This window comes from Amblyraja radiata, chromosome 6 (assembly GCF_010909765.2).
Source record: "Amblyraja radiata isolate CabotCenter1 chromosome 6, sAmbRad1.1.pri, whole genome shotgun sequence".
Lineage (NCBI taxonomy): Eukaryota > Metazoa > Chordata > Chondrichthyes > Rajiformes > Rajidae > Amblyraja > Amblyraja radiata.
The window spans coordinates 40,429,366-40,452,628 of NC_045961.1; the positions used below are offsets into that span (position 1 = coordinate 40,429,366).

Below are 23,263 nucleotides of genomic sequence, written 5' to 3' on the forward strand. Positions count from 1 at the left end.
TAAACTATTTCAGTGCCATTCACCCATGAGTCTTTATAACAAAATTTCATTCACCTAAATGATCTTGTTTTTTTGGTAATTTTCATCTTATTCTCCTTTGTGTAAATTTTATATATAATTTATTTTGGCACATGAGCAAAAAACATAAATTAACTAATTCACCCCAAAATAATTTCATTCACCCCAAAATAATTTCATTCACCCTTGTGTGAACCATTCACCAGTTTAAGAAGCAGTGCGCTAGACTGATGGTTGGTGCAAGAACTCATTGAGTAAGTGCATTGCTGCCCACTTTTAAACCAGATCAGTCTGTTGTTTGAGTTTACATTTTCTTTTCCATAACCCAGCTTGCGATCCACCCCTTGCCTTGATGTTACTATCTGGCCAAGTACATGTTTCCAAAGGAGGATATATAATTTCACTTGGGCATTTTGCAACCTTCTAATGTATTAACCTTTGAGATGTTGCATGTCTATTTTTGGGAGACGGGCTATTTTGTCAGGAAGCAGTTGGCCAGGATATCAACCTGGTTTTATTGTTCAAGAAGGAACTGCAGATGCTGGAAGATCGAAGGTACACAAAAATGTTGGAGAAACTCAGCGGGTGCAGCAGCATCTATGGAGCGAAGGAAATAGGCGACGTTTCGGGCCGAAACCCTTCTTCAGACTGATGGGGGGGTGGGGGGGAGAAGGAAGGAAAAAGGGAGGAGGAGGAGCCCGAGGGCGGGGGGATGGGAGGAGACAGCTCGAGGGTTAAGGAAGGGGAGGAGACAGCAAGGGCTAGCAAACCTGGGAGAATTCAACGTTCATGCCATCCGGACGCAAGCAACCCAGGCGGAATACAAGGTGCTGTTCCTCCAATTTCCGGTGTTGCTCACTCTGGCAATGGAGGATACCCAGGAAAGAGAGGTCGGATTGGGAATGGGAGGGGGAGTTGAAGTGCTGAGCCACCGGGAGTTCAGGTAGGTTATTGCGGACTGAGCGGAGGTGTTCGGCGAAACGATCGCCCAACCTCCGCTTAGTCTCCCCGATGTAAATCAGCTGACATCTAGAGCAGCGGATGCAGTAGATGAGGTTGGAGGAGATACAGGTGAACCTTTGTCGCACCTGGAACGACTGCTTGGATCCTTGAATGGAGTCAAGAGGGGAGGTGAAGGGACAGGTGTTGCATTTCTTGCGGTTGCAACGGAAAGTGCCCGGGGAGGGGGTGGTACGGGAGGGAAGGGAAGAATTGACAAGGGAGTTGCGGAGGGAGCGGTCTTTGCGGAAGGCAGACATAGGGGGAGATGGGAAGGTGTGGCGAGTGGTGGGGTCACGTTGGAGGTGGCGGAAATGGCGGAGGATTATTTGTTGTATTTGCCGGCTGGTGGGGTGAAAGGTGAGGACTAGGGGGACTCTGCCCTTGTTGCGAGTGCGGGGATGGGGAGAGAGAGCAGTGTTGCGGGGTATGGATGAGACCCTGGTGCGAGCCTCATCTATGGTGGCGGAGGGGAATACCCGTTCCCTGAAGAACAAGGACATTTCCGATGCCCTGGTGTGGAACGTCTCATCCTGGGAGCAGATGCGGCGTATGCGGAGGAATTGGGAGTAGGGGATGGAGTCTTTACAGGGGGCAGGGTGGGAAGACGTGTAGTCCAGATAGCCATGTGAGTCAGTTGGTTTGTAGTGTATGTCGGTCAGAAGTCTGGTTTTATTGTTGGCTGCTAATGCACATGCACTATTGGTCTGGTGTTTTCTGTTCCATTTTAATTTGCTGCTCTGCTTTATTTCCTCATGTATTCCTCGTTATGTGTCTTGTAAGTTGATAAGTCATAGGAGCAGAGTTGGGCCATTTGGCCCATCAAGTCCACTCCGTCATTCAAGCATGTCTGATCTATATTTCCCTCTAACCCTGTTCTCCCTTGCCATTCCACATGCTGCAATTATTTTTCTGTTTCCTCAGTAGTATAACTACTCTTTATTAACCTATGTGCCCATCTCCTCGCCATGAGGTATAGCTACTCCAAAGGATTAACCTTTTATTTCTCACTGCTTCAACCATGTGATATTGTAATTTGAGATTTTCCACTTTTGCAATACTTCATTCCATTTATTCTTAGAAACCCAGATAAATGTTGTATTAAAATTGGTGCGCAGATACAAACTCATGTGAGTCAAGATTTTCTGTTAATACTTTGGTTACTTTTTTCCCCATTTGTGCTTAAATAGTTTGTGCGTACTGGAACAATCATGTTGGCACTGCAGAATTTGTCCTTGTATCCTGGAGTCGGCTGTAGTTCAGTTTACTTTTGTTTGTGGATCAGAAAAACCTGGAAGTTCCACTGAGGATTTGAGCACATAGACCTTTGGAGTTACAGCGCAGAAACAGGCCCTTCTGACCAGTGATCACTAATAGTATCCTAGACACTTGGGACAATTTTACAACTTACCGTAGTCATACCCTGGCCATTCTCTCTTCTCCCCTCTCTCATTGGGCAAAAGGTATAGGAGTTTGAAAAACACATACTCCTAGATTTGGGGACAGTTTCTTCCCAGCTGTTATCAGGCAACTGAATCATCCTACCACAACTAGAGTGCAGTCCTGCACTTTTCTCTACATTGATGATGCTTGGACTATATTTGATCGGACTTTACTCGTTTTACTTTGCACTAAATGTTGTTCTCTTATGTATCTTTACACTGTAAATGGCTCGATTGTAATTGTGTATTGTCTATCTGCTGACTGCAACAAAAGCTTTTTGCTGTACCTCGGTACACATGATAATGAACTGTACAGAAGCTAATTAACCTACAAACCTGTACATCTTTGGAGTGTGGGAGGAAACTGGCGCTCCCGGGGGAGGAAAAAACCCACGCAGTCACAGGGAGAACGTACAAACTCCATACAGACAGCACCATTAGTCAAGATCAAACCTGGGTCTCTAGTGCTGTAAGTCAGCAACTCTAACGCTGTGCCACCATGCTGAATTGTAGACATAATCTGCAAAAGCACGTGGGTGTGGGACTTTGGTTACTGCATTTTGAAGGCTCCATATTTTGAACACAATGTTAAATGAATACAATAGATTGATTCACAAAGGGTTATAGATTGACGAAGTGTGCCGACCCAAAATGCCACCTATCCATGTACTCCACAGAAGTTGCCATGACCCACTACTAGGTTATATTATATCAACATCTCTTTCTCCCCCCCCCCCCACCACGGGTTCAATTTATATCCCTGCCGAGAATTATACAGAGGGGATGAAGGGTTTCTGTGCTGTATCTCTCCAGGGTAGGATATCGCAGTGGGCCTCTTCATGTACTTGACCACAATTGGCTGTCTGGTGCGCACAGCGTTTACCCACTGCTGTACTGCTGTAAAGGTCATTCACGGTTGATTCAGATGTTCTTTCTTTCTTGGGATGGGATAAGCTTAAGGCTGGAGAAGTGGCCATCATCACTTCTCTCTTGGTTGACAGTATGGTCAAATAAGATGCCATTACTTTCCTGGGCATAGGTTCCTGGCAAGGGGTGCCCTCTGTCAATGATTTGCTGTCAATGGTTCATAAGTGCACAAGTTATAGGAGCAGAATTTGACTATTTGGAGCAAGAAGTCTATCTGCATTCAATCATGGCTGATCTATCATTCCCTCTCAACCCCAATCTCTTGCCTTCTCCCCATAACACCTGACACCCCCCCCCCCCCTCCCCCCCTCACCTGTCTCAATTATGACATGCCTGGCTTTTGTCCTGCCCTGTCTCTTTCAACTTTCTTTTGCCTCTGGCAATCCTTCATGAGAGGGATTCCAACCCGAAACATGGCTTGTTCATATCCCCACAGATGTTGACTGATCAGCTGAGATACTCCATCACTTTTTCCTCTTTCTTTATGTAGGCCAAGTCTGCTAGTGATGTTTTAATCCCTTGTGATAAACTATACCGTTCCCCTCCTGAGATGTGGAAGCCAAGGAGGGAGAACATAACTTGTACATCTCAGCTGAGACTTGGAGATGCAGTGTGGAAACTGGCTCTTCGGCCCTCCAAGCCTGCGTCGACCAGCACTAACATTATCCTGCACACTAGGGACAACGTACAATTTTACTGAAGCCAATTAACCTACAGACCTGTATATCTTTGGAATGTGGGAGGAAACCGGAGCTCCCTGAGAAAACCCATGCGGTCACAGGGAGAATGTACTGACTGCATCCGCAGTCAAGATTGAACCCAGGTCACTGGCACTGTAAGGCAGCAACTTTACCGCTTGTACCTGAAATAGAATGTGATATGACCTGGTGCGCGTGGGCATGTTACAATTTACTCAAACAGTGACTCATTATCTTTTGATAACAAAGAAGTGAGGATTAAACCAGGGCCACCAAGCCTCATGTTTATGACAGGATTCGCATCATATATCTGTACTATGTCCTTGATCAGGCTTTATCTATGTTTCACTTGGCATCAATCCATCACACTGAACAAAGGGTGTTCCTCCTTGATGCGTTAAAAAAAGAAACTTAAACTGCCTCCTCGGGGTTTCGCAATGTTGTTAATTCATAGTTTCGGAGATTTCTCAAGGGTTTTTTGGTTTGAGAGTTGCTAGTATGACAACTACTCGCTACCCCACTGCAGTTATTTACTAGAGCTAAGTTGCAACTGCTGATCATCAGTAATTATAGTTATTCCTTCAATTTGTTCCTGATCCTGCTATCAACTTGCATCTCCTCCCTGTCCAGTCATCCACCAGGGGAGAGGCCATTCAGCCCACCATCTGCTTCATGGCAAACTTGGTTTCTACCACAACAATTCTGTACTTCCACCCACTGGCTCTTTCTCACTAGCCTTGCAAAATTATTCCTACCATATAATTATTACCAAGTCCTCTCGTCGAGACCACAATGGAATCTGCCTCCACCATGTCTGCAGGCAGTGCCCTCAAGAATCAACCACATGTTGCAAGTGAGGGAGGAGAGAAATAGATTTTCACCTCCTCACTCTTCCTGACACTGATCACTCTCCTGTCACTGGTTTTTATGATCCTCTCCCACACATTTTTCCATTTCCAACTTTTGAAAAGTTTGGAATTAGTTCAGTTTAGAGATACAGGGTGGAAACGGGCCCTTCAGCCCACGGAGTCAGCGCCAATCAGCTAACCCTATCCTACACACCAAAGCCAATTAACCAACCAATCTAATTAACCTACAAACCTCTGTCTTTGGAGTGTAGGAGGAAACTGGAGCACCCAGAGAAAATACCTGCAGGTCACGGGCATGGAATGTAGTAGCAGGCATGTTATGTTTCAGTTGCTCAAGACATTGGTGAAGCTGCACTTGGTTCATTGTGTTCAGTTTTGGTCACCCTGCTATAAATAATATGCCCTTAAGCTGGAAATCGTTAAGGTTATAAGATTTACGATAATGTTGCCACGGCTTGGGAGAGGTTGGTCAGGCTTGGACATTGGGAGAAGGTGGTCAGGCTTGGACATTGTTCCTTGCAGTATAGGAGATTGGTGACTTTACAGAGATGTTTAAAATCATGAGGGGTATAAATAAAGACTGAATGCAGGCACTTTTTCCCCCCACATGATTGTGGAATTGAGAACTAGGGTTTATAGTGAGAGGAAAAAGATTTATTGGGCTCTATGGCTCTAAGGGAGTTGTTTTGAAATAATTGTTTCATTGGATCTTTGAGCTGATGGTTAATGGCAGTTCATTAAATCTTCATCAACATGGTGACTCATATTTTGTGTATAATGTGTTGTGACTGCAGTGCTTTAATGTGGATGCAAATCGGTAAAGAGAAGTCAACTTGGGAAGAAATATTATGGCTGATGTTTGTAATCTTATTTGAAATAAGTATGTTTGAGACTACAGGAACTCCCAACTTGCACGATAGGCGACTTGCGTAAACTCGCACTTACGTAGGGAATTCTTTAAGCCCACTAATTTATTTCAGAGTTGCAAGTCTCGGTAACAGTGCACATGCGGCAGTTTCCACAAGCCAGTCAGCTGTTCTCACAGATGCTGCCACATGGTCTCCATGCGTAAATTTAACATTCAATGCAGTCTCCGCGTGGGAGCCCTAAGTGGTATCCATGTCGAATAATAAATTTACACTTGCGCCGTAGCACTTCCATTTCCGACTTGCGTGACATCTGACTTGTGCAAGGGTCCGAAGGACATAACCTATACTTTTAGTTTGGTTTAGAGATACAGCACGGAAACAGGCCCTTCGGCCCACCGAACCCACACCGACCAGCGATCCCCTTGCACTATCCTACACACTAGGGACAATTTTACATTTTTTTTAACCAAAGCCAATTAACCAACAAACCTTTGCGTCTCTGGAGTGTGGGAGGAATCCGGAACACCCAGGTAAAACACATGCAGTCATGGGGAGAACATATAAACTCCGTACAGGCAACACCGGTAGTCGGGATTGAACCCGGGTCTCTGGCACTGAGGCAGCAACTCTACTGCTGCGCCACCCTCAGTAAGTCGAGGACATTTGTATTATGAAATAACAATAATACTAAACAATAAACAATATTAGCTAAACCTTGTGTTGGTGACATGTACTGCATTACAAATTGAATTGCTTCATGGAACAAGAAGTCAGAAGACTTTAGCACATAATTGATGTTGAGTCATCTTAAGGCTGCACAGATCACATTCCCTGGAGGTCACATTTCACCAGTGATTTCATTGGCTCCAGTCCATGTCCAAAAGTATAACTCGAAGCATTCACGAGGAAGTAGATAGGGGTGACCTGTGAATACTTTACCAAACTTTTTCAGCTGATGTTCTATTAAAGGTCATAAACCAGAAATGATAACTTTTTATCTCCACATGTGAGAAACTAGGAACTGCAGATGCTGGCTTACAAAAGAAAGATACAATGTGCTGGAGTAACTTGGCAGGTCGGGCGTCATCCCTGGAGAACCTGGATAGATGACATTTTGATTTTGGTGGGGAGATGGGGGAGGGAGAAAGCTGAAAGAGGGGAGGGGCAGTTCAAACAATGGCAGGTAATAAGTGAACACAGGAGAGGAGGCAAATGGTATATGAAGGCCAAAGATGAAATAAATAGTGTGCGATAAAAGGATTAAAACGTTGTAAATTGTGGAGCCTGAGGAAGGACTATTGGGGGAGGGGAGAAATGTGTGTGCGTCTAGTTGGGGCACAGGGGAGGGAGTGGGGGAGTAGGGGATGTAGAGGAGAAAGGGGAGGGGAGCATTTTCTGCCTTCTTTCAGGCTTCAAGCATCTGTTTAACTTTCCAGTTTGTGATTGTTCTGCCTCTTGCTTTCCAGAAGCACTTGTCCTGAAGAAGCTCTGCCCCACTCACTGATAGGATTTCATCTCCTCTCTTTTACTGTTCTGGTGAAAGGTCGTTGACCTTTGTTGTGAATCTGTGTAATTCTCTTTTCGCAGAAGGCAGTGGAGGCCAGTTCACCGGATGTTTTCAAGAGAGTTAGATTTAGCTCTTGGGGCTAATTGAATTGGGCGATATGGGAAGATAGCAGTAACTGGATACTGATTTTGGATGATCAGCCGTGAACATATTGAATGGAGGTGCTGGCTTGAAGGGCCAAATGGCCTACTCCTGCACCTATTTTCTATGTTTCTATGTCTGTTTCTATAACCTGTAATGTTAACTGGTTCTTGTCATACACATACTCATCAGGTCTGACAGCATTCCACGATTGCAATTGATACAACTTTTTATATTGCCAGATAAAACAAGGTAACCTTTTTTATACTCGGTGGATCAGGCAGCATCTCTGGTGAAAAGGAATAAGTGACTTTTCAGGTCGAGACCCTTCTTCAGACCCCTTCTCGACCCGAAACGTTACCTATTCATTTCCTCCAGAGATGCTGTCTGACCCGCTGAGTTACACCAGTTTTTTGTGTCTATCTTCTGTTTAAGCCAGCATCTGCAGTTCCTTCCGACACATAACCTTTTTTGTAAAGCTGATTTGCTGCTGTGAAGATGCGCACAGTAATAGCTTTGCAAGTTTAAACGTAAAAATAAAGCAATTTTTAAGCTGCATCGTTGTCTCAAGTTCCTGAGGTTCCTTTCTTCTCAAAGAATGCCTCTGATTATTTCGTGAAGCTTGATATCAAAACTGTATCCCCGAATAATTCCACCACCTCCCCACTCCGCATCCCTTCTTGTGTGTACTATTTGCTCTTGTTGTATTTGTTATAGAAAACTAATTGTTTTATTTGAACTATTAAGATAGCTGAATATATAGCTCAGTTAACAAAGAGACATACATAGATTTTGTTTGCTGTGGTTGACATTTCCACACTAATTAGATTGTTAATATACCTTGAATTTTATATGTTTATTTAATAATTGTAGTCTTGCCATTATAATTACACTTCAATGCAGGCAATCTGCCATTTGGATAACGGAGATTCACCCTTGTACAATACACAAATGATTACCCAAAAAATGTGAGATAGAGAATAAAACTTGTTCTTGGAGAATTTATGTGCGGAGGGGGGAATCTGCACAGATTTTTTCAACTTTAGTTATTATTTCAACCCAATCCTTTCCGTGATCTAGATCCTTCACAAGGGCGGAAAATCACTTCAATCTTTATCTTGGGCCCACCTTGCCTTTACCAACTCTTAAATGTGTTTAAAGCTGTGCACTTTACTGCCCCAAACATCTGAGTTATTTTGTTGCCAAGATTTTGCGACAGCTTGTTCAATGCTTATTTGACGATCGCCTGCCCCTGGGGTTTGTTCCACAGCTATCTGTGCTGCTGCTCATTTTCCCCACATACCACGCTCTTCAATGGGGATGACTCTCAGTTGGTCAAGTCAAGAGTTTATTGTCACGTGTCCCAGAAAGGACAATGAAATTCTTGTTTGCTGCAGCACAACAGAATATTGTAAGCATAAATACAGAACAGTTCAGTTCAATAACGTAAGTAAACAGATAAAGTGCAATAGGCTGTTATAGTTCAGAGTCTGTTTGTTGGCGAGTTTAATAGCCTGATGGCTGTGGGGAAGAAGTTGTTCCTGAACCTGGATGTGCCAGATTTCAGGCTCCTGTACCTCCTACCCGATGGTAGTGGAGAAATTAGTGCGTGGCCGGGATGGTGTGGGTCCTTGATGATGGTGGCAGCCTTTTTGAAGCAGCAGCTGCAATAGATCCCTTCGATGGTGGGGAGGTCAGAGCCGATGATGGACTGGGTAGTGGTCACAACTTTCTGCATTCTTTTCCGCTCCTGGATGCTCAAGTTGCCGAACCAAGCCACGATGCAACCAGTCAGCATGCTCTCTACTGTGCACCTATAGAAGTTGACCCACCCAGGCACCATCTCCACTTGTACCCTGACTCGACTAGCTAGCTGTCTTTCTTTTCCATTTTTCACTGTCAGTAAAATGACAAAGCAGCTGAATATATAGAGAAAGACCTGTCTGTTCACTGCTCTTTGTCCTGTTCCACTGAATCCTGAACCTCCCCAGTATGTGATGGCTCCAAGCATTTTAATCCTGTCTGTTCAGCTCTTTGGGTTTCTGGGTGTAGTCTGTCACAATTATTGATAGTGTAGCTTTATTCTCACTTAGGACCACAGTACACTTCAATAACTGGTGTTAAAAAATAGTTATTTGGAGTATGTGCTTTTTACTTCTGGTGCTTTTCTGTTTGTGCTTTTTGGTGCCTCGGTTCATTACTGAGCATGCTTGGGAATCCTGATAATGTGCTGACCATTTATTTTGAAAGAGGTTGAGAATTTTATTTTTGCTGCAATCTTTTGTCATATGAAAACTGCAAGCATGGTATATAAATTTTACAATAGGGAACCGCCTGACTCATTATCTTAAGTTGGTAGCCACCTATCAAGCTTAAGGTAGCTTAAACAATTACTACATGTACTATATTCACCATTACATATTTACCAAAAGGGGAAAATATAGATATCTAAAAAAAAAATTTCTTGCTTAAATATTGTTTGGTTGCATGTCCTGTTCCACATAGCGTTCCTTAATTAGTCTGTTTTTAATGAGCTGACATTTTGTATTCTGTCTTTCTTGCAGGATTTCACCTTTTTCATAAACTCTCAACTTACGTGCCAGAGAGCTGTTTGCTGATCATTATCGGGCTATTAGTGGGAGGAATCATCTTTGGAGCTGAAGTGCGATCTCCTCCTGTTATGAGCACAGATGTCTTTTTCCTGTACTTGCTGCCTCCCATTATCTTGGATGCTGGTTACTTTATGCCTGGCAGGCTTTTCTTTGAAAACATTGGGACCATCTTATGGTATGCTGTGATTGGCACCATATGGAACATAGCTGGCATCAGCCTGTCATTATATGGGATATGTCAGATTCAAGTTTTTCAATTAAGTGACATTACACTCCTGCAAATCTTAGTGTTTGGAAGTTTGATCTCGGCTGTAGATCCAGTTGCAGTTTTGGCTGTCTTTGAAGAAATTCATGTAAATGAACAGCTTCATATCTTGGTATTTGGAGAGTCACTGCTTAATGATGCTGTCACTGTGGTAAGTAACTCAGTCACTGCTATCATTTAATTTATATATGTTTAATATTATGGCAATCTGTGAGGATCATAGTCATACTGTGTGGAAACAGTCCCTTTGCCCCAACTAGCGCACACTAACCAACATATCCCATCTACACTAGTCCCACCTGCCTGCGTTTGATCCATGTCCTTCTAAACCTGTCCTATCCATTAACACCGCTCCCTCCCCGTCCTGTGCTTTGTAACTAAATAATCTATCGCAAACTCTTTCCTTCCAAGATCTAATTTATCCACATTCATTTTTATTTGAGGACCATCCAAGACTTGGTTTATCTTGTGAGGTCCTCACATAAGAGGCTTCTTGCACAATGATTAAAATGACTGATCTTTGTTACTTTTTTAGTCGTCATTGTCATCTTTTGCTCCATTTGTCTTTTAAAGGTGTTAAACATGCGCCTTCTTCCATCGTTATGTTAATACATTAAGTTTGCATTGTCATTGTTATAGATTGGAGCAGAAATTTGTTAGCATCCACACATATGACAGGTCAGCAAGCCTGCTGTAGATGGAGTTCAGTGTAGAGAGTTGTGACGATACAAATGAAAAATCGTGATGTAAGAAAATGGGGAACAGTGAAGGATTGGAGTCTCCGTATGTATAAATCATGATAAAAGCTTGTTTATTGGTAGAGAAGCTTGTTATCTCTGGAGGTTTGTAGATTATTTTGCTAATCCTGACCTCTTCTGGAGATATTGAATTCAGGAATGTAGAGTTCATGTCATAGGAGCAGAATTAAGCCATTTGGCCCATCAAATCTACTTCACCATTCAATCAAGGCTGATCAATCGTTCCCTCAACCCGATTCTCTTGCCTTCTCCTTGTAACCTTTGATGTCCTTACTCATCAAGAACCTGTCAACCTCTGCTTTAAAAATACCCCAAGACTGTTTCCACAGCCATCTGTTTCAATGAATTCCAGATTCATCACCCTCTGGCTAAAGGAATTTTCTTCTCATCTCCTGTCTAAATGTATTCTGAGGCTGTGGTCCCAGGCTCTTCTACTAGTGGAAATGTGTTCTCCACATACACTTTATCCAGCCCAAAGTTTCAGTAAGAATCCCTCTCATCCTTCTAAACTCCAGTGAGAACAGGCCCAGGGTTGTCAAACACTCACCATTGTTAACTCAATCCTCACTGCGATCATACTTGTAAATCTCCTATGGGTGCCCTCCCCCTTCAAATATAGGGGTCTGAAACTGCTCTCAATACTCCAAATGAGGTCTGACCAGTGCCTTATAAAGCCTCAGCATTACATCCCTGCTTTTATGTTCTAGCCCCCTCGAAATAAATGCTGACAAGAGTCCGGACCTTTTCCTAGGTCACCTATCCATTTTCTCCAGAGATGCTGCCTGACCTGCTAAATTATTCCAGCATTTTGTGTATATCTAACATTGCATTTGCCATCCTTACTACTAATTCAGCCTACAAATTAATCTTTTGGGTATCCTGCACCAGCACTCCCAAATTCCTTTGCACCTCCAATTTCTGAATCCTCTCCCCATTTAAAAAGGTCTATGCCTTTATTCCTACTGACAAAGCATATGACCGCTACGCATGCTAGTGGCATGATTCGGATGATAATTTGCTTTAAGGCAGGAAACTAATTGTGTTATTTTATTTAGAGTCCAGATTTAATCTTGTTACGGTGAATGCTGATAGTTTTTTTTATCAGGTAGATGTTCTTTTTTGTTTCCTGGTGGGGAAATCCAAAACATGCCCATCATTTTAAAATTAGTTACAGTAAACTATTTGAGAGAGATTTTGGGAAGCTTTGTTAGGTGGAGTAATTGAAATCTGGGAATTGCTATCCCAAAAGGTATAGATCAGTTGAATCAGTTTGTTTTTAAAACTGATAGATGTGGATAGCTGGAAATATTAAGAATATGTGGATGAAATAAGTTGTTGTACAGCATGGAAACGGGCCCTTCAGCCCAACTTGTCCATGCTGGCCAAGATGCCCCATCTACACTGGTCTTACCTGTCCACTTTGGCCCACCTGTCCAAATGTCTTAAATGTTATTATAGTACTTTCATCTACCTCCTCTGGCAGCTCATTCCACATACCCACCGCCATGATTTGAATGTATGAAACGGGCTTAAGTCACATGACTGGTTCTTTACCGACGACTATATGTTGAGATTTAAACTGTGCCTCATTTCTTTTCAAACCTCCTTCTTCACCCCTACAAAACCCCCCCTCAAAATTAAAAGCTGCAAATCATGTTTGCATTAATATGCATGTGAACCTAAAACCTTTCTTCTAATTATTGCAATGCATTTAATATCTGACAATTTTTAAATTAAAAGGACTATTTTAATAGCTTATGTAATTGTTATCTCAACATATTTTAATACAATGAAAAAAATGGAATTGTGAATAAGTTTTGTACAGGCCACGGCTAATTTTTGTTGTTGTTGTTGTTGTTTTCTTTGAATTGTGTTTATGCAATAGTGATGTGCACCTCTGTTTATTCCTTTATACACAAATGCTTCGAATGATTTGTTACCAACTGAATGAATAGATTTAGTTGAATGGTAAGATGTGGTGAAATATTGCTAAACTTTTTTCTCACTGATGAGCAGAAAGCAGAAGATTCTCAGTATAGGAACGTTATTAAGAGAGAGCCAGCGGTGTCAGTTGTTAGGACGCTTACAGTATTTATCTGAAACCACTAATTTGTTCCATTCTTCCTTTTTCTGTAGAAAGTAGTTTAGTTTTGTTTCAGTTGGTCCGGCAAGGTGAGCCTTGGAGGCTACATGTGAATGCAAGTGTTGTTGCTGGGTGACTATTCACAATGAACTAGATCTTCAGCAATTGTATTGAAGGGTGATTCCATGCTTTTGCAACACACCACTCATTAATATTCCTGTCTACTGCTTTTAGCGCAAATTTAATTTAAACTAAACCAAGAATTTATAATCTAATTTACAAAAATTGAAATTTTACATTTTCACTTCTTCAGACGTGAACCTTAGTTTATAACCTTGGGCTTTGTGACCTCTTGTAGAGGGTCATACAGCACAGAAACGGGCCCTCCTCCCAACTTGCCCATGCTGACCAAGATGCTCCAACTATACAGGTCTCGCCCAAAGCCCTCCTTTCCATGTACCTGTTACCTCGACACCATTTATAATATAATAAAAAGGAACTGCAGGTGCTGATTTATACCTAATATAAACACTGCTGCAGTAACTCAGTGAGTCTCTGGGGAAAATTTGTAGGTGATGTTTCAGGTCGGGAAGTATCCTGACCAAAAGTGTCACCTATCCATTTTCCCCAGAGGTGCTGCCTGACAATGGACAATAGGTGCAGGAGTAGGCCATTCAGCCCTTCGTGCCAGCACCGCCATTCAATGTGATCATGGCTGATCATCCCCAATCAGTACCCCGTTCCTGCCTTCTCCCCATATCCCTCGACTACGCTATCTTTAAGAGCCCTATCTAGCTCTCTCTTGAAAGTATACAGAGAACCGGCCTCCACTGCCCTCTGAAGCAGAGAATTCCACCGACTCACCACTATCTGTGAGAAAAAGTGTTTCCACGTCTCCATGCTAAATGGCTTACCCCATATTCTTAAACTGTGGCCCCTGGTTCTAGACTCCCCCAACATCGGGAACATGTTTCCTGCCTCTAGCGTGTCCAAACCCTTAATCTTATATGTTTCAATAAGATCCCCTCTCATCTTTCTAAACTCCAGAGTGTACAAGTCCAGCCACTCCATTCTCTCAGCATATGACAGTCCCGCCAACCCAGGAATTAACCTTGTAAACCTACGCTGCACTCCCTCAATAGCAAGAATGTCCTTCCTCAAATTAGGGGACCAAAACTGCACACAATACTCCAGGTGTGGTCTCACTAGGGCCCGAACAACCTATTTGCTCCTATACTCAACTCCTCTTGTTATAAAGGCCAACATGCCATTCGCTTTCTTCACTGCCTGCTGTACCTGCTTGCTTACTTTTATTGACTGATGAACAAGGACCCTCAGATCCCATTGTACTTTCCCTTTTCCCAACTTGACACCATTTAGATAGTAATCTACCTTCCTGTTTTTCTGCCCACTGACCCAACCTGTCCAAGTCACCCTGCATTCTCATAGCATCCTCTTCACAGTTCACACTGCCACCCAGCTTTGTGTCCTCTGCAAATTTGCTAATGTTACTTGTAATCCCTTCAATCTAAATCATTAATATATATTGTAAATAGCTGCGGTCCCAGCACCGAGCCTTGCGGTACCCCACTAGTCACTGCCTGCCATTCTGAAAGGGACCCGTTAATCCCTACTATTTGTTCCTGTCTGAGAAAAAATGTTTCCTCGTCTCCGTTCTAAATGGCTTACTCCTTATTCTTGAACTGTGGCCCCTGGTTCTGGACTCCCCCAACATCGGGAACATGTTTCCTGCCTCTATGGTGTCCAAACTCATAACAATCTTATATGTTTCAATGAGATATCCTCTCATCCTTCTAAACTCCAGAGGGTACAAGCCCAGCTGCTCTATTCTCTGATCTGCTGAGTTACTCCACCATCTTGTGACTACCTTAAGACCATTGTTTGTTTGGCACTGTAGGTGTCGTTGGAGATCATAAACTTTCAAGCATATGCAGTGAATTGTAGCAATTCATCCTGGTAAAGGTTTAACTAACATTTGCCAGATGTATGTGGAGCTATTGGGTCCCATTGATTAGAGTATTTTCAGTTTTGGAGTTTTATAATTCCTCTTTTAACTGCTGAATACCAGATGGGCACTTTCTCCCAAAGTCAGCATCATGAAAGACTCCAAGTATTTAATGATAAGCATATAATGACTTTAAATCCAACTTGATTCCTGTGTCCTCTTGGCAATCTCGTCCTTCAGATTAATCGGTTTATTTTTGAAGACCAGCATCAGGAATACAACCAATGCCCCTTGGAGACCAATGAATATTATTACATCGTTGATGCATGAAATATTACCCTCGGACTAGATGTCATTTGGCTCGCTTAGCTTGCCAGTGGGTTTGGCAGAATTTGTAGAGATGGCTTAGATGGTGTCTATCCATTGCATTGCAAAGCCTTGTGTAGGTTGTCCATACGTAGCAATGTTCATAAGGTCATGGATCACAGCTGCTCCTGAGGGTATGAACATTATGTAGGAAGGAACCGCAGATGTTTGTTTATATCGAATATGGACACAGTGCTGGAGTAACTCAGCCGGTCAGGCACCGTCTCTGGACAAATGCCACCGGCCTTGATTTGTTTTTAACTTTTCCTAGGTCCAGTTTACCCTCCCCCTCTAGTTTCAGTTTGAAGAAGGGTTATGACCCGAAATGTTATCCATTCATTTTCTCCAGATATGCTGCCTGACTTGCTGAGTTGCTCCAACACTTTGTTTGTATCATCGCTATGAACTTTGTTTGGTTTGAGTTTTTGATCCTTGCACTCCTCTTCCTCAGCTTGCAGAAGGCTGAATTGGCACACAAGAGATGAGACTTAATTTTATCATTGATATCTACTATCAGAGGTGAAATATGTTTGTTTGGGTCTTGCCCTAGACCTTTTATTGTTATGTGGGGTGGTAGTAGCTGAGGGGTTCCATGTGGCATTTCTAATAAGCACTAATTGGCTATCTTTCCTTAATTAAACTCTTGGGTCTTGGCTGTCATCCACGGAGGCCCTTGTATTATTTGGGACAGGTTGATAGAGAATGTTTGTTTAGCTTGTGTTGAGTATTAAGCCCAATCTATCATTTTGAACTGAGCTCAAACATCCTGAGCTACTACTACCTCACTGGAGATTCTTGGACTATCTTTAATCGGACTTTATTGGACTTTGTTGCACTAGTACAGTCTACCGATGTCATGTTCAGTCTAGTTTTATTGTCACGTGTACTGAGGTGCAGTGAAAAGCTTTTGTTGCATGCTAACCAGTCAGCCAAATGACACTACATGACTATAATTGATCTATTTACAGTGTATAGATACATGATAATGGAATAACATTTAGTGCAAGGTAAAGCCAGCAAAGTCAAATCAAGGATAGTCCAAGGGTCCCTGAAGAGGTAGATAGTAGTTCAGGACTGCTCTCTGGTTGTGGTAGGATGATTCCGTTGCCTGATAACAGCTGAAATGACATCCCAAATCTTGTGCTCAATGCTTCAGTCAATGAAAGCAAGCATATTATACACCACTTTCACATCCCAGTCTACCTGTGTTGCAACTTTAGGGGAATTGTGTGCTGGTACTCCAACGTCTCCTTCGTTCAACATCTGGTGTTTGTTCTGTCCTGGTTTGCCCGAGTGACATTTTATCTACCATTCTTTCCCCTTTTCCCCCAATTACTCTCTAACCTTAGCCAACCACCTTCACTGTGAACCATACCACCAATATTGTTATCATTTGCAACTTGCCAATCATGCCATCTACAGGCTCATCCAAGTCATTAATAAATAGGCTTCTATCCACCTAGGCTCTTTCATTCGCCATCTGTCCTAGTGATGCATTTTGTGTTGCATTTCCACCTTCAGGTGCTAGTAGAACTGTTTCTCCTCCCTTGATGCGTGGTGGTAGTTGTAGATGACATATGCATGTGACCCTTAATATAGTTACCTCATCACTACTAACCACTCCCCATATCACAAGTATAATTACAACCTCCCCACCCACATATCCCTCTCTAGTTTCCGTGACAGACCACGTACAGCTAGTGCTCTCTGTAATGCCACAGTATGAATAAAGGAAGTAAAGTCACAGTGTGTTGATAACACTTCTTTACAGTAGTTTTAAGACAATGGACATAGAAAAGTATAGTGCAGGAACAGGCTGTTCAGCCCAAAGATACTTGAGGAGCTCCTCTAGTATCTTTGGTTCAGCCCACCATGTATTTGCCAAATATGATGCCTGTTTAAGCTAATCTCCTCTTCCTGCACATGATCCATATCCTTCCATTCCTGCTTATCCATGTGCCCATCTAAAAATCACTTGAGCACCACTATCAGCCACCACGCCTGGCAGGCCATTCCAGGTACCCACTGCCCTATATATACAGAGGCTTGCAAAAGTTTTCATACCCCTTGAACTTTTCCACATTTTGTCACGTTACAACCACAAACGTAAATGTATTTTATTGGGATTAGATGTGATAGACCAACACAAAGTGATGCATAATTGTGAAGTGGAAGGAAAATGATACATGGTTTTCAAATTTATTTACAAATAAAAAACTGAACAGTGTGGCGTGCAAAAGTATTCAGCCCTCCTGAGTCAATGCTTTGTAGAACCACCTTTCGCTGCAATTACAGCTGCAAGTCTTTTGGGGTATGTCTCTGCCAGCTTTGCACATCTAGAGACTGAAATTTTTGCCCATTCTTCTTTGCAAAATAGCTCAAGCTCAGTCAGATTGGATGGAGAGCATCTGTGAACAGCAATTTTCAAGTCTTGCCAGAGATTCTCAATTGGATTTATGTCTGGACTTTGACTGGGCCATTCTAACACATGAATATGCTTTGATCTAAACCATTCCATTGTAGCTCTGGCTGTATGTTTAGGGTCGTTGTCCTGCTGGAAGGTGAACCTCCGCCCCACTCAAATCTTTTGCAGACTCTAACAGGTTTTCTTCCAAGATTGCCCTGTATTTGGCTCCATCCATCTTCCCATCAACTCTGACCAGCTTCCCTGTCCCTGCTGAAGAAAAGCATCCCTACAGCATGATGCTGCCACCACCATGTTTCACAGTGGGGATGGTGTGTTCAGGGTGAGGTGCAGTGTTAGTTTTCCGCCACACATAGCGTTTTGCATTTAGGCCAAAAACTTCAATTTTGGTCTCATCTGACCAGAGCACCTTCCTCCACATGTTTGCTGTGTCCCCCCACATGGCTTGTGGCAAACTGCAAACGGGACTTCTTATGGCTTTTTTTCAACAATGGCTTTCTTCTTGCCACTCTTCCATAAAGGCCCGATTTGTGGAGTGCACGACTAATAGTTGTCCTGTGGAGCGAGCGAGCGAGCAAGCAAGCAAGCAAGCAAGCAAGCAAGCAAGCAAGCAGTGGGTACCTGGAATGGAAGGATATGGATCATGTGCAGGAACAGGAGATTATATATATAAATATATTTATAAATATATTGCCCTGCCACATCTCTCTTAAACTTTGTCTCTTGGACCTTAAAACTATGTGCACTAGTCCAGGACATTTCCACCTTGAATAAGGTTCTGACTGTCTACCCTATCGATGCCACTCATACTAATCTCTCAGGTCTCCCCATAAACTCTGATATTGCAGGAAAACAATCCTAGTCTATCCAATCTCTCTTTGTGGCAAATGCTGGCAGTTTTAATCCAATGGCAAACTAGTGCATTTAATTAGTTCTGGCTTTCATGGCCACTCTATCCAAACCAGTCCTGGTGTTTTCTGTCGGAGAAGCCAAAGTCTCTTGACGGTGCCAATTACAATCTATCTCTGGGTAGCCTACATGCTGTAGACATTGTATGGCTCCTGTTGGTTGCATCCCATCATGTCACCTCGAGGTACTATCTGGTAGGAGCTATCTTTCACGGTGTTTGAGAGACTGTATACATTGGCTTTCTTGTGCGTGTTTCTGATGCCATCTTGCTTTTGGGCTCCAGCTTGTTTAGTTTAGTTTATTATTGTCATGTGTACCGAGGTGTAGTACAAAAACTTTTTGTTGCATGCTATCCAGTCAAAGAAAAGACTAAACATGTTCCCAATCAAGCTGTCCACAGTGTACAGATAAAGGGTATACCATTTAGTGCAAGCTAAAGTCTGTTTGAAGATTCTTTAAAGATCTCCAATGAGGTAGATGGGAAGTAGGAACTGCATTCTAGCTGGCAGCTGATAACAGCTGGGAAGAAATGGTCCCCGAATCGGGAGGTATGAATTTTCAGACTTCTGTACCTCTTCGTAGAGGGGAGAGGAAGGTGATCAGGGTGAGACTTGTCCTGTATTATGCTGGTGGCCTCGCCAAGGCAGTGTGGAGAAGCAATGCTAATGGAGAAAAGAGTGCCGGTAAGGTGATGGGTGGGAAGAGGCTCCACAAGGCTCAACTTGTCCACCTTTGATTCCAAACTTGATTCTTCCTAAAATTAATTAAGTTATTTAAAGCAAAATGAAGCTTTTGTTTGGTTTAGTTCAGTGGTACAGGGCGGAAACAGGCACAATTGGCCCCCCGAGTCCACGCCGACCAGTGATCCCGGTACACTAGCACTATCCTAAACACACACTAGGGACAATTAACAATCTTTACCGATGCCCATTAACCTGTAAAACTGCACATCTGTGAAGTGTGTGAGGAAACCGGGGAAAACCCACGCCGTCACGGGGAGAACTTACAAACTCTATACAGACAGCACCCATAGTCAGGATTGAACCCGGGTCTCTGGCGCTGTAAGGCAGCTACTCTACCGCTACACTACCGTGCCGCCCCCAAGGTGCAAGCATTAAGAAGTATTTTTTGACGTTTTCTATTGGTTTGATTTGACTGTGGCGATGGAATGCCCACTAGCTAGAATGTGTACTATTGGGTGATGTGTTTTTGTTTTTCTTTTCAGGCTCTGTACCACTCATTCAAGGAGCTCTGCCAGATGCGCACTATTATAGCTGTGGATATCTTTGCTGCAATTGCCCAATTCTTTGTGGTGAGCATTGGCGGCGTAGTGGTTGGAATTATCTATGGATTTGTTGCAGCTTTCACCACCCGCTTCACTCAGAATGTTCGCATAATTGAGCCACTGTTCGTCTTCCTGTTCAGTTACCTTTCCTACCTGACAGCAGAAATGTTCCACATGTCTGGTATCATGGCGTAAGTATCCTCATGATTTCTTACTAAGTTAATTGAAGATCAGTTTTACTGGTCATTTTCTCTCAATGCAGCTTGGATAGCAAATTTTAGGAAGGAACTGCAGGTGCTGGTTTATACTGAAGATATACAAAATGCAGGAGTAATTCAGCGGGTCCTGCAGCATCTCTGGAAAAAAGTAGGGTGACATTTCGGGTCAGAACTCTTCTTCAATCCGAAACGTCACCTTTACTTCAACTGCAGAGATACAGCGTGAAAATGGGCCCTTCACTCCATCGAGCTCTCGCCGGCCAGCAATCACACCATACACTCGCACTATTTTACACGCTACGACCAATTTGCATAAGCCAATTAATCTACAAGCCCGTACATTTTTTGGAGCGTGGGAGGAAACCGGAGTACCCAGAGAAAACCCACGTGGTCACAAGGAGAATGTGAAAACTCTGTGCAGACAGCATCTGTAGTCAGGATCTAACATGTGTCTCCGGCGCTGTAAGGTAGCAATTCTACCGCTGCGTCACTGTCTCCCATGGCTGCAGAAATTGATCAGATTGTAGCTATGCCAAGGTGCTGGACTATGTGTTGGACGGAGTTATGTATCTCTCCGCTGCTGTGCCCATAATCCTGTTTATAACCCATTGTGTAACATACCACAATACATTTTAACAAGGCTGAACTGTATTTCTAAATAATGCAGAATGAGAAAAGTATTATTGTTAAGGGGCCTTTGTGCATGTTATCTGATTGTGAAAGTTGGTTTCAGATGAGATGGTAGGTAATGTGCCAGAACTACCTATGGTCTGGATCAACATTGAAAGTGGGTTAGGGAGTGGCTGATGGAATTTAGCTTGGACAAGTGCAATTGAATTATTTAAATCAGGCATGGGCAATGAATTTAAGGTAGAAAAGATTAATGGGAATGTTGCCTGGACTGGAGGAATTAAGATACGAGAAGGGGTTTGATGGATTTGTCCTGGAGTAAAATACACAGGGGTGAATTTGGAGAGATTTATAAAATTAAATAGATTGGGTACGTGGTCTGTTTTTCTCCAGGGCAGGGGAGGCAGAAGCTAAAGGCTACAGGTGAGAGGTGAACTATTTAAACAGGATTTGAGGGATGGTTATTCACACAGACTGTGGTGCATATATGGAATGAGTTGGCAGACACGGTGGCTCAGCGGTAGAGTTGCTGCCTTGCAGCACCAGAGACTCGGGTTTGATCCTGACTATGCGTGCTGCCTGTATGGAGTTTGTCCATTCTCCCTGTGACCACATGAGGTTTCTCTGGGTAGTCTGGTTTCCTCCCATATTCCAAACACATGCAGGTTTGTAGGTTAATTGTACCTAGTGAATAGAGTAGAACCACTGTATGGGTGATGGCTGGTCAGCGTGGACTTGATGAGCTGAAGGGCCTGTGTCCATGCTGTATCTCTAAACAGACAGTGGTAGAGGCAGGTACAATTACAAGATGTAAAAGACATTTGGACAAGTACATAGATAGGAATGGTTATGAAGGATATGGACCTTAAACAAATGGACCAGGCATAAACTGATGGAATGAAATACAGAGGCATTTTGATCAGCGTGGATGAGTTGGGCAAAGGACCTGTTTTCCTGTTGTATAATTCTAACAATCTATTCTGTGTTTATTCAAATATAATGGTTCTGTTGCAGTGCTTGTTCTTGGTGTATACATTATTTTGATTCCACACTGCCCAACCTTAAGTAACATGGTCATTCAATGAAGTTTAAAAATGGACACTTGGCAGTTATGGAAAGATATGGGTTTTTGTTATGTTTTTGCGTTATTAATCTATTTTGTGTGTTGTCCATAAGCCTGACAATGTCCTACACCGTGGAATGGAAAATTAGTTGGCACTGTATTTTGTTCCTGCACTAATCTCACCAGGTGGTTAAGTTTACATGTATTTCATCAACCATAGCCAGAAAGCTTTTTGTTTGCATATGACCAGTTGATCTACAATACTCAATTTAATCTGTGTGTGAGCTCATGGTAATTAAAATCAGTGCATAATTCTCTTTCAGTGCAAGCAGTGAATCTGAATTTCCACATATACAGCATACCTCTAAGCAGTGAAAATGTAAAACTGTTAGCTTTTCTTTTGGGCACACTTTGTGTTTTAGGCAGTTTGGCAGAGGGGGGGTGTCTAATGAAAATATGGTTGCCCCTTTTTAGAAAATTGAATAGGCTGCAGTTTCAGTAACTTACAGCATTTGAAAGTCTGAATTTATAAGAACAGGTTGCATGCAGTGGGTCTATTCTTCAGTCTGCAGAAAGGTCTCGTCCCAAAAATCACCTATTCCTTTTCTTCAGAGATACTGCGTGACCCGCTGACTTACTCCAGTATTTTGTGTCTATCTTCCGTATAAACCAGCATCTGCAGTTCCTTCCTACGCATCTAGTCTTGGGAACTGGAGTCTCCTACCTTGCCACATTTTGTTTCAATCCTTGAGCACTGAGAAACAATTCAACTGGTGTAATTAAAACGGGTTATCTAGCCACTTATCACTTTTGTTGCTTGTTTGACCTTGTACTGGGTTTGCTATAATTTAAAAAGTGGCCTAAGGCAAACTAATCCAGAACACATCGGAACTAATTTGAGCTTCTGATTCATCAAAATGTTTCCTGTGAGTATTAGTTTTGATAGGATTGGAGAATTCCTAAATATTTTCCAGTAGCTCTGCCCTTTCCATTGCGCGCGCGCGCGCGCGTGTGTGCGTGTGTGTGTTCTCGCTGGTTTACTGCTTTTCCAAGCATCAGCTGACAATGGAGTTGAACAGCATCAAGCCAGAGAATAAGCAATAACCAAGAAAAGTTACACACTGGGGGCAGATGAAATGCCTTTTAATGTTTCAAGAGGTCAACCACCCATAAACCAGAGCCCGAACTTGCCCAAGATTGGAACTTCCAGCAA

The 23,263-nt window shown here is 42.8% G+C and overlaps 1 protein-coding gene across 1 annotated transcript in view; it reads left to right on the forward strand.

Moving 5' to 3' along the window:
• The window catches only part of LOC116974281 (sodium/hydrogen exchanger 2-like), a 77,868-nt gene that overhangs the window by 5,422 nt on the left and 49,183 nt on the right, over positions 1 to 23,263 (forward strand). Inside the window, exons 2-3 of the mRNA XM_033022598.1 lie at positions 10,035 to 10,498; positions 20,080 to 20,330. Of these exons, the coding sequence (XP_032878489.1) occupies positions 10,035 to 10,498; positions 20,080 to 20,330 (715 nt within the window). The remainder of the gene's footprint in view (positions 1 to 10,034; positions 10,499 to 20,079; positions 20,331 to 23,263) is intronic.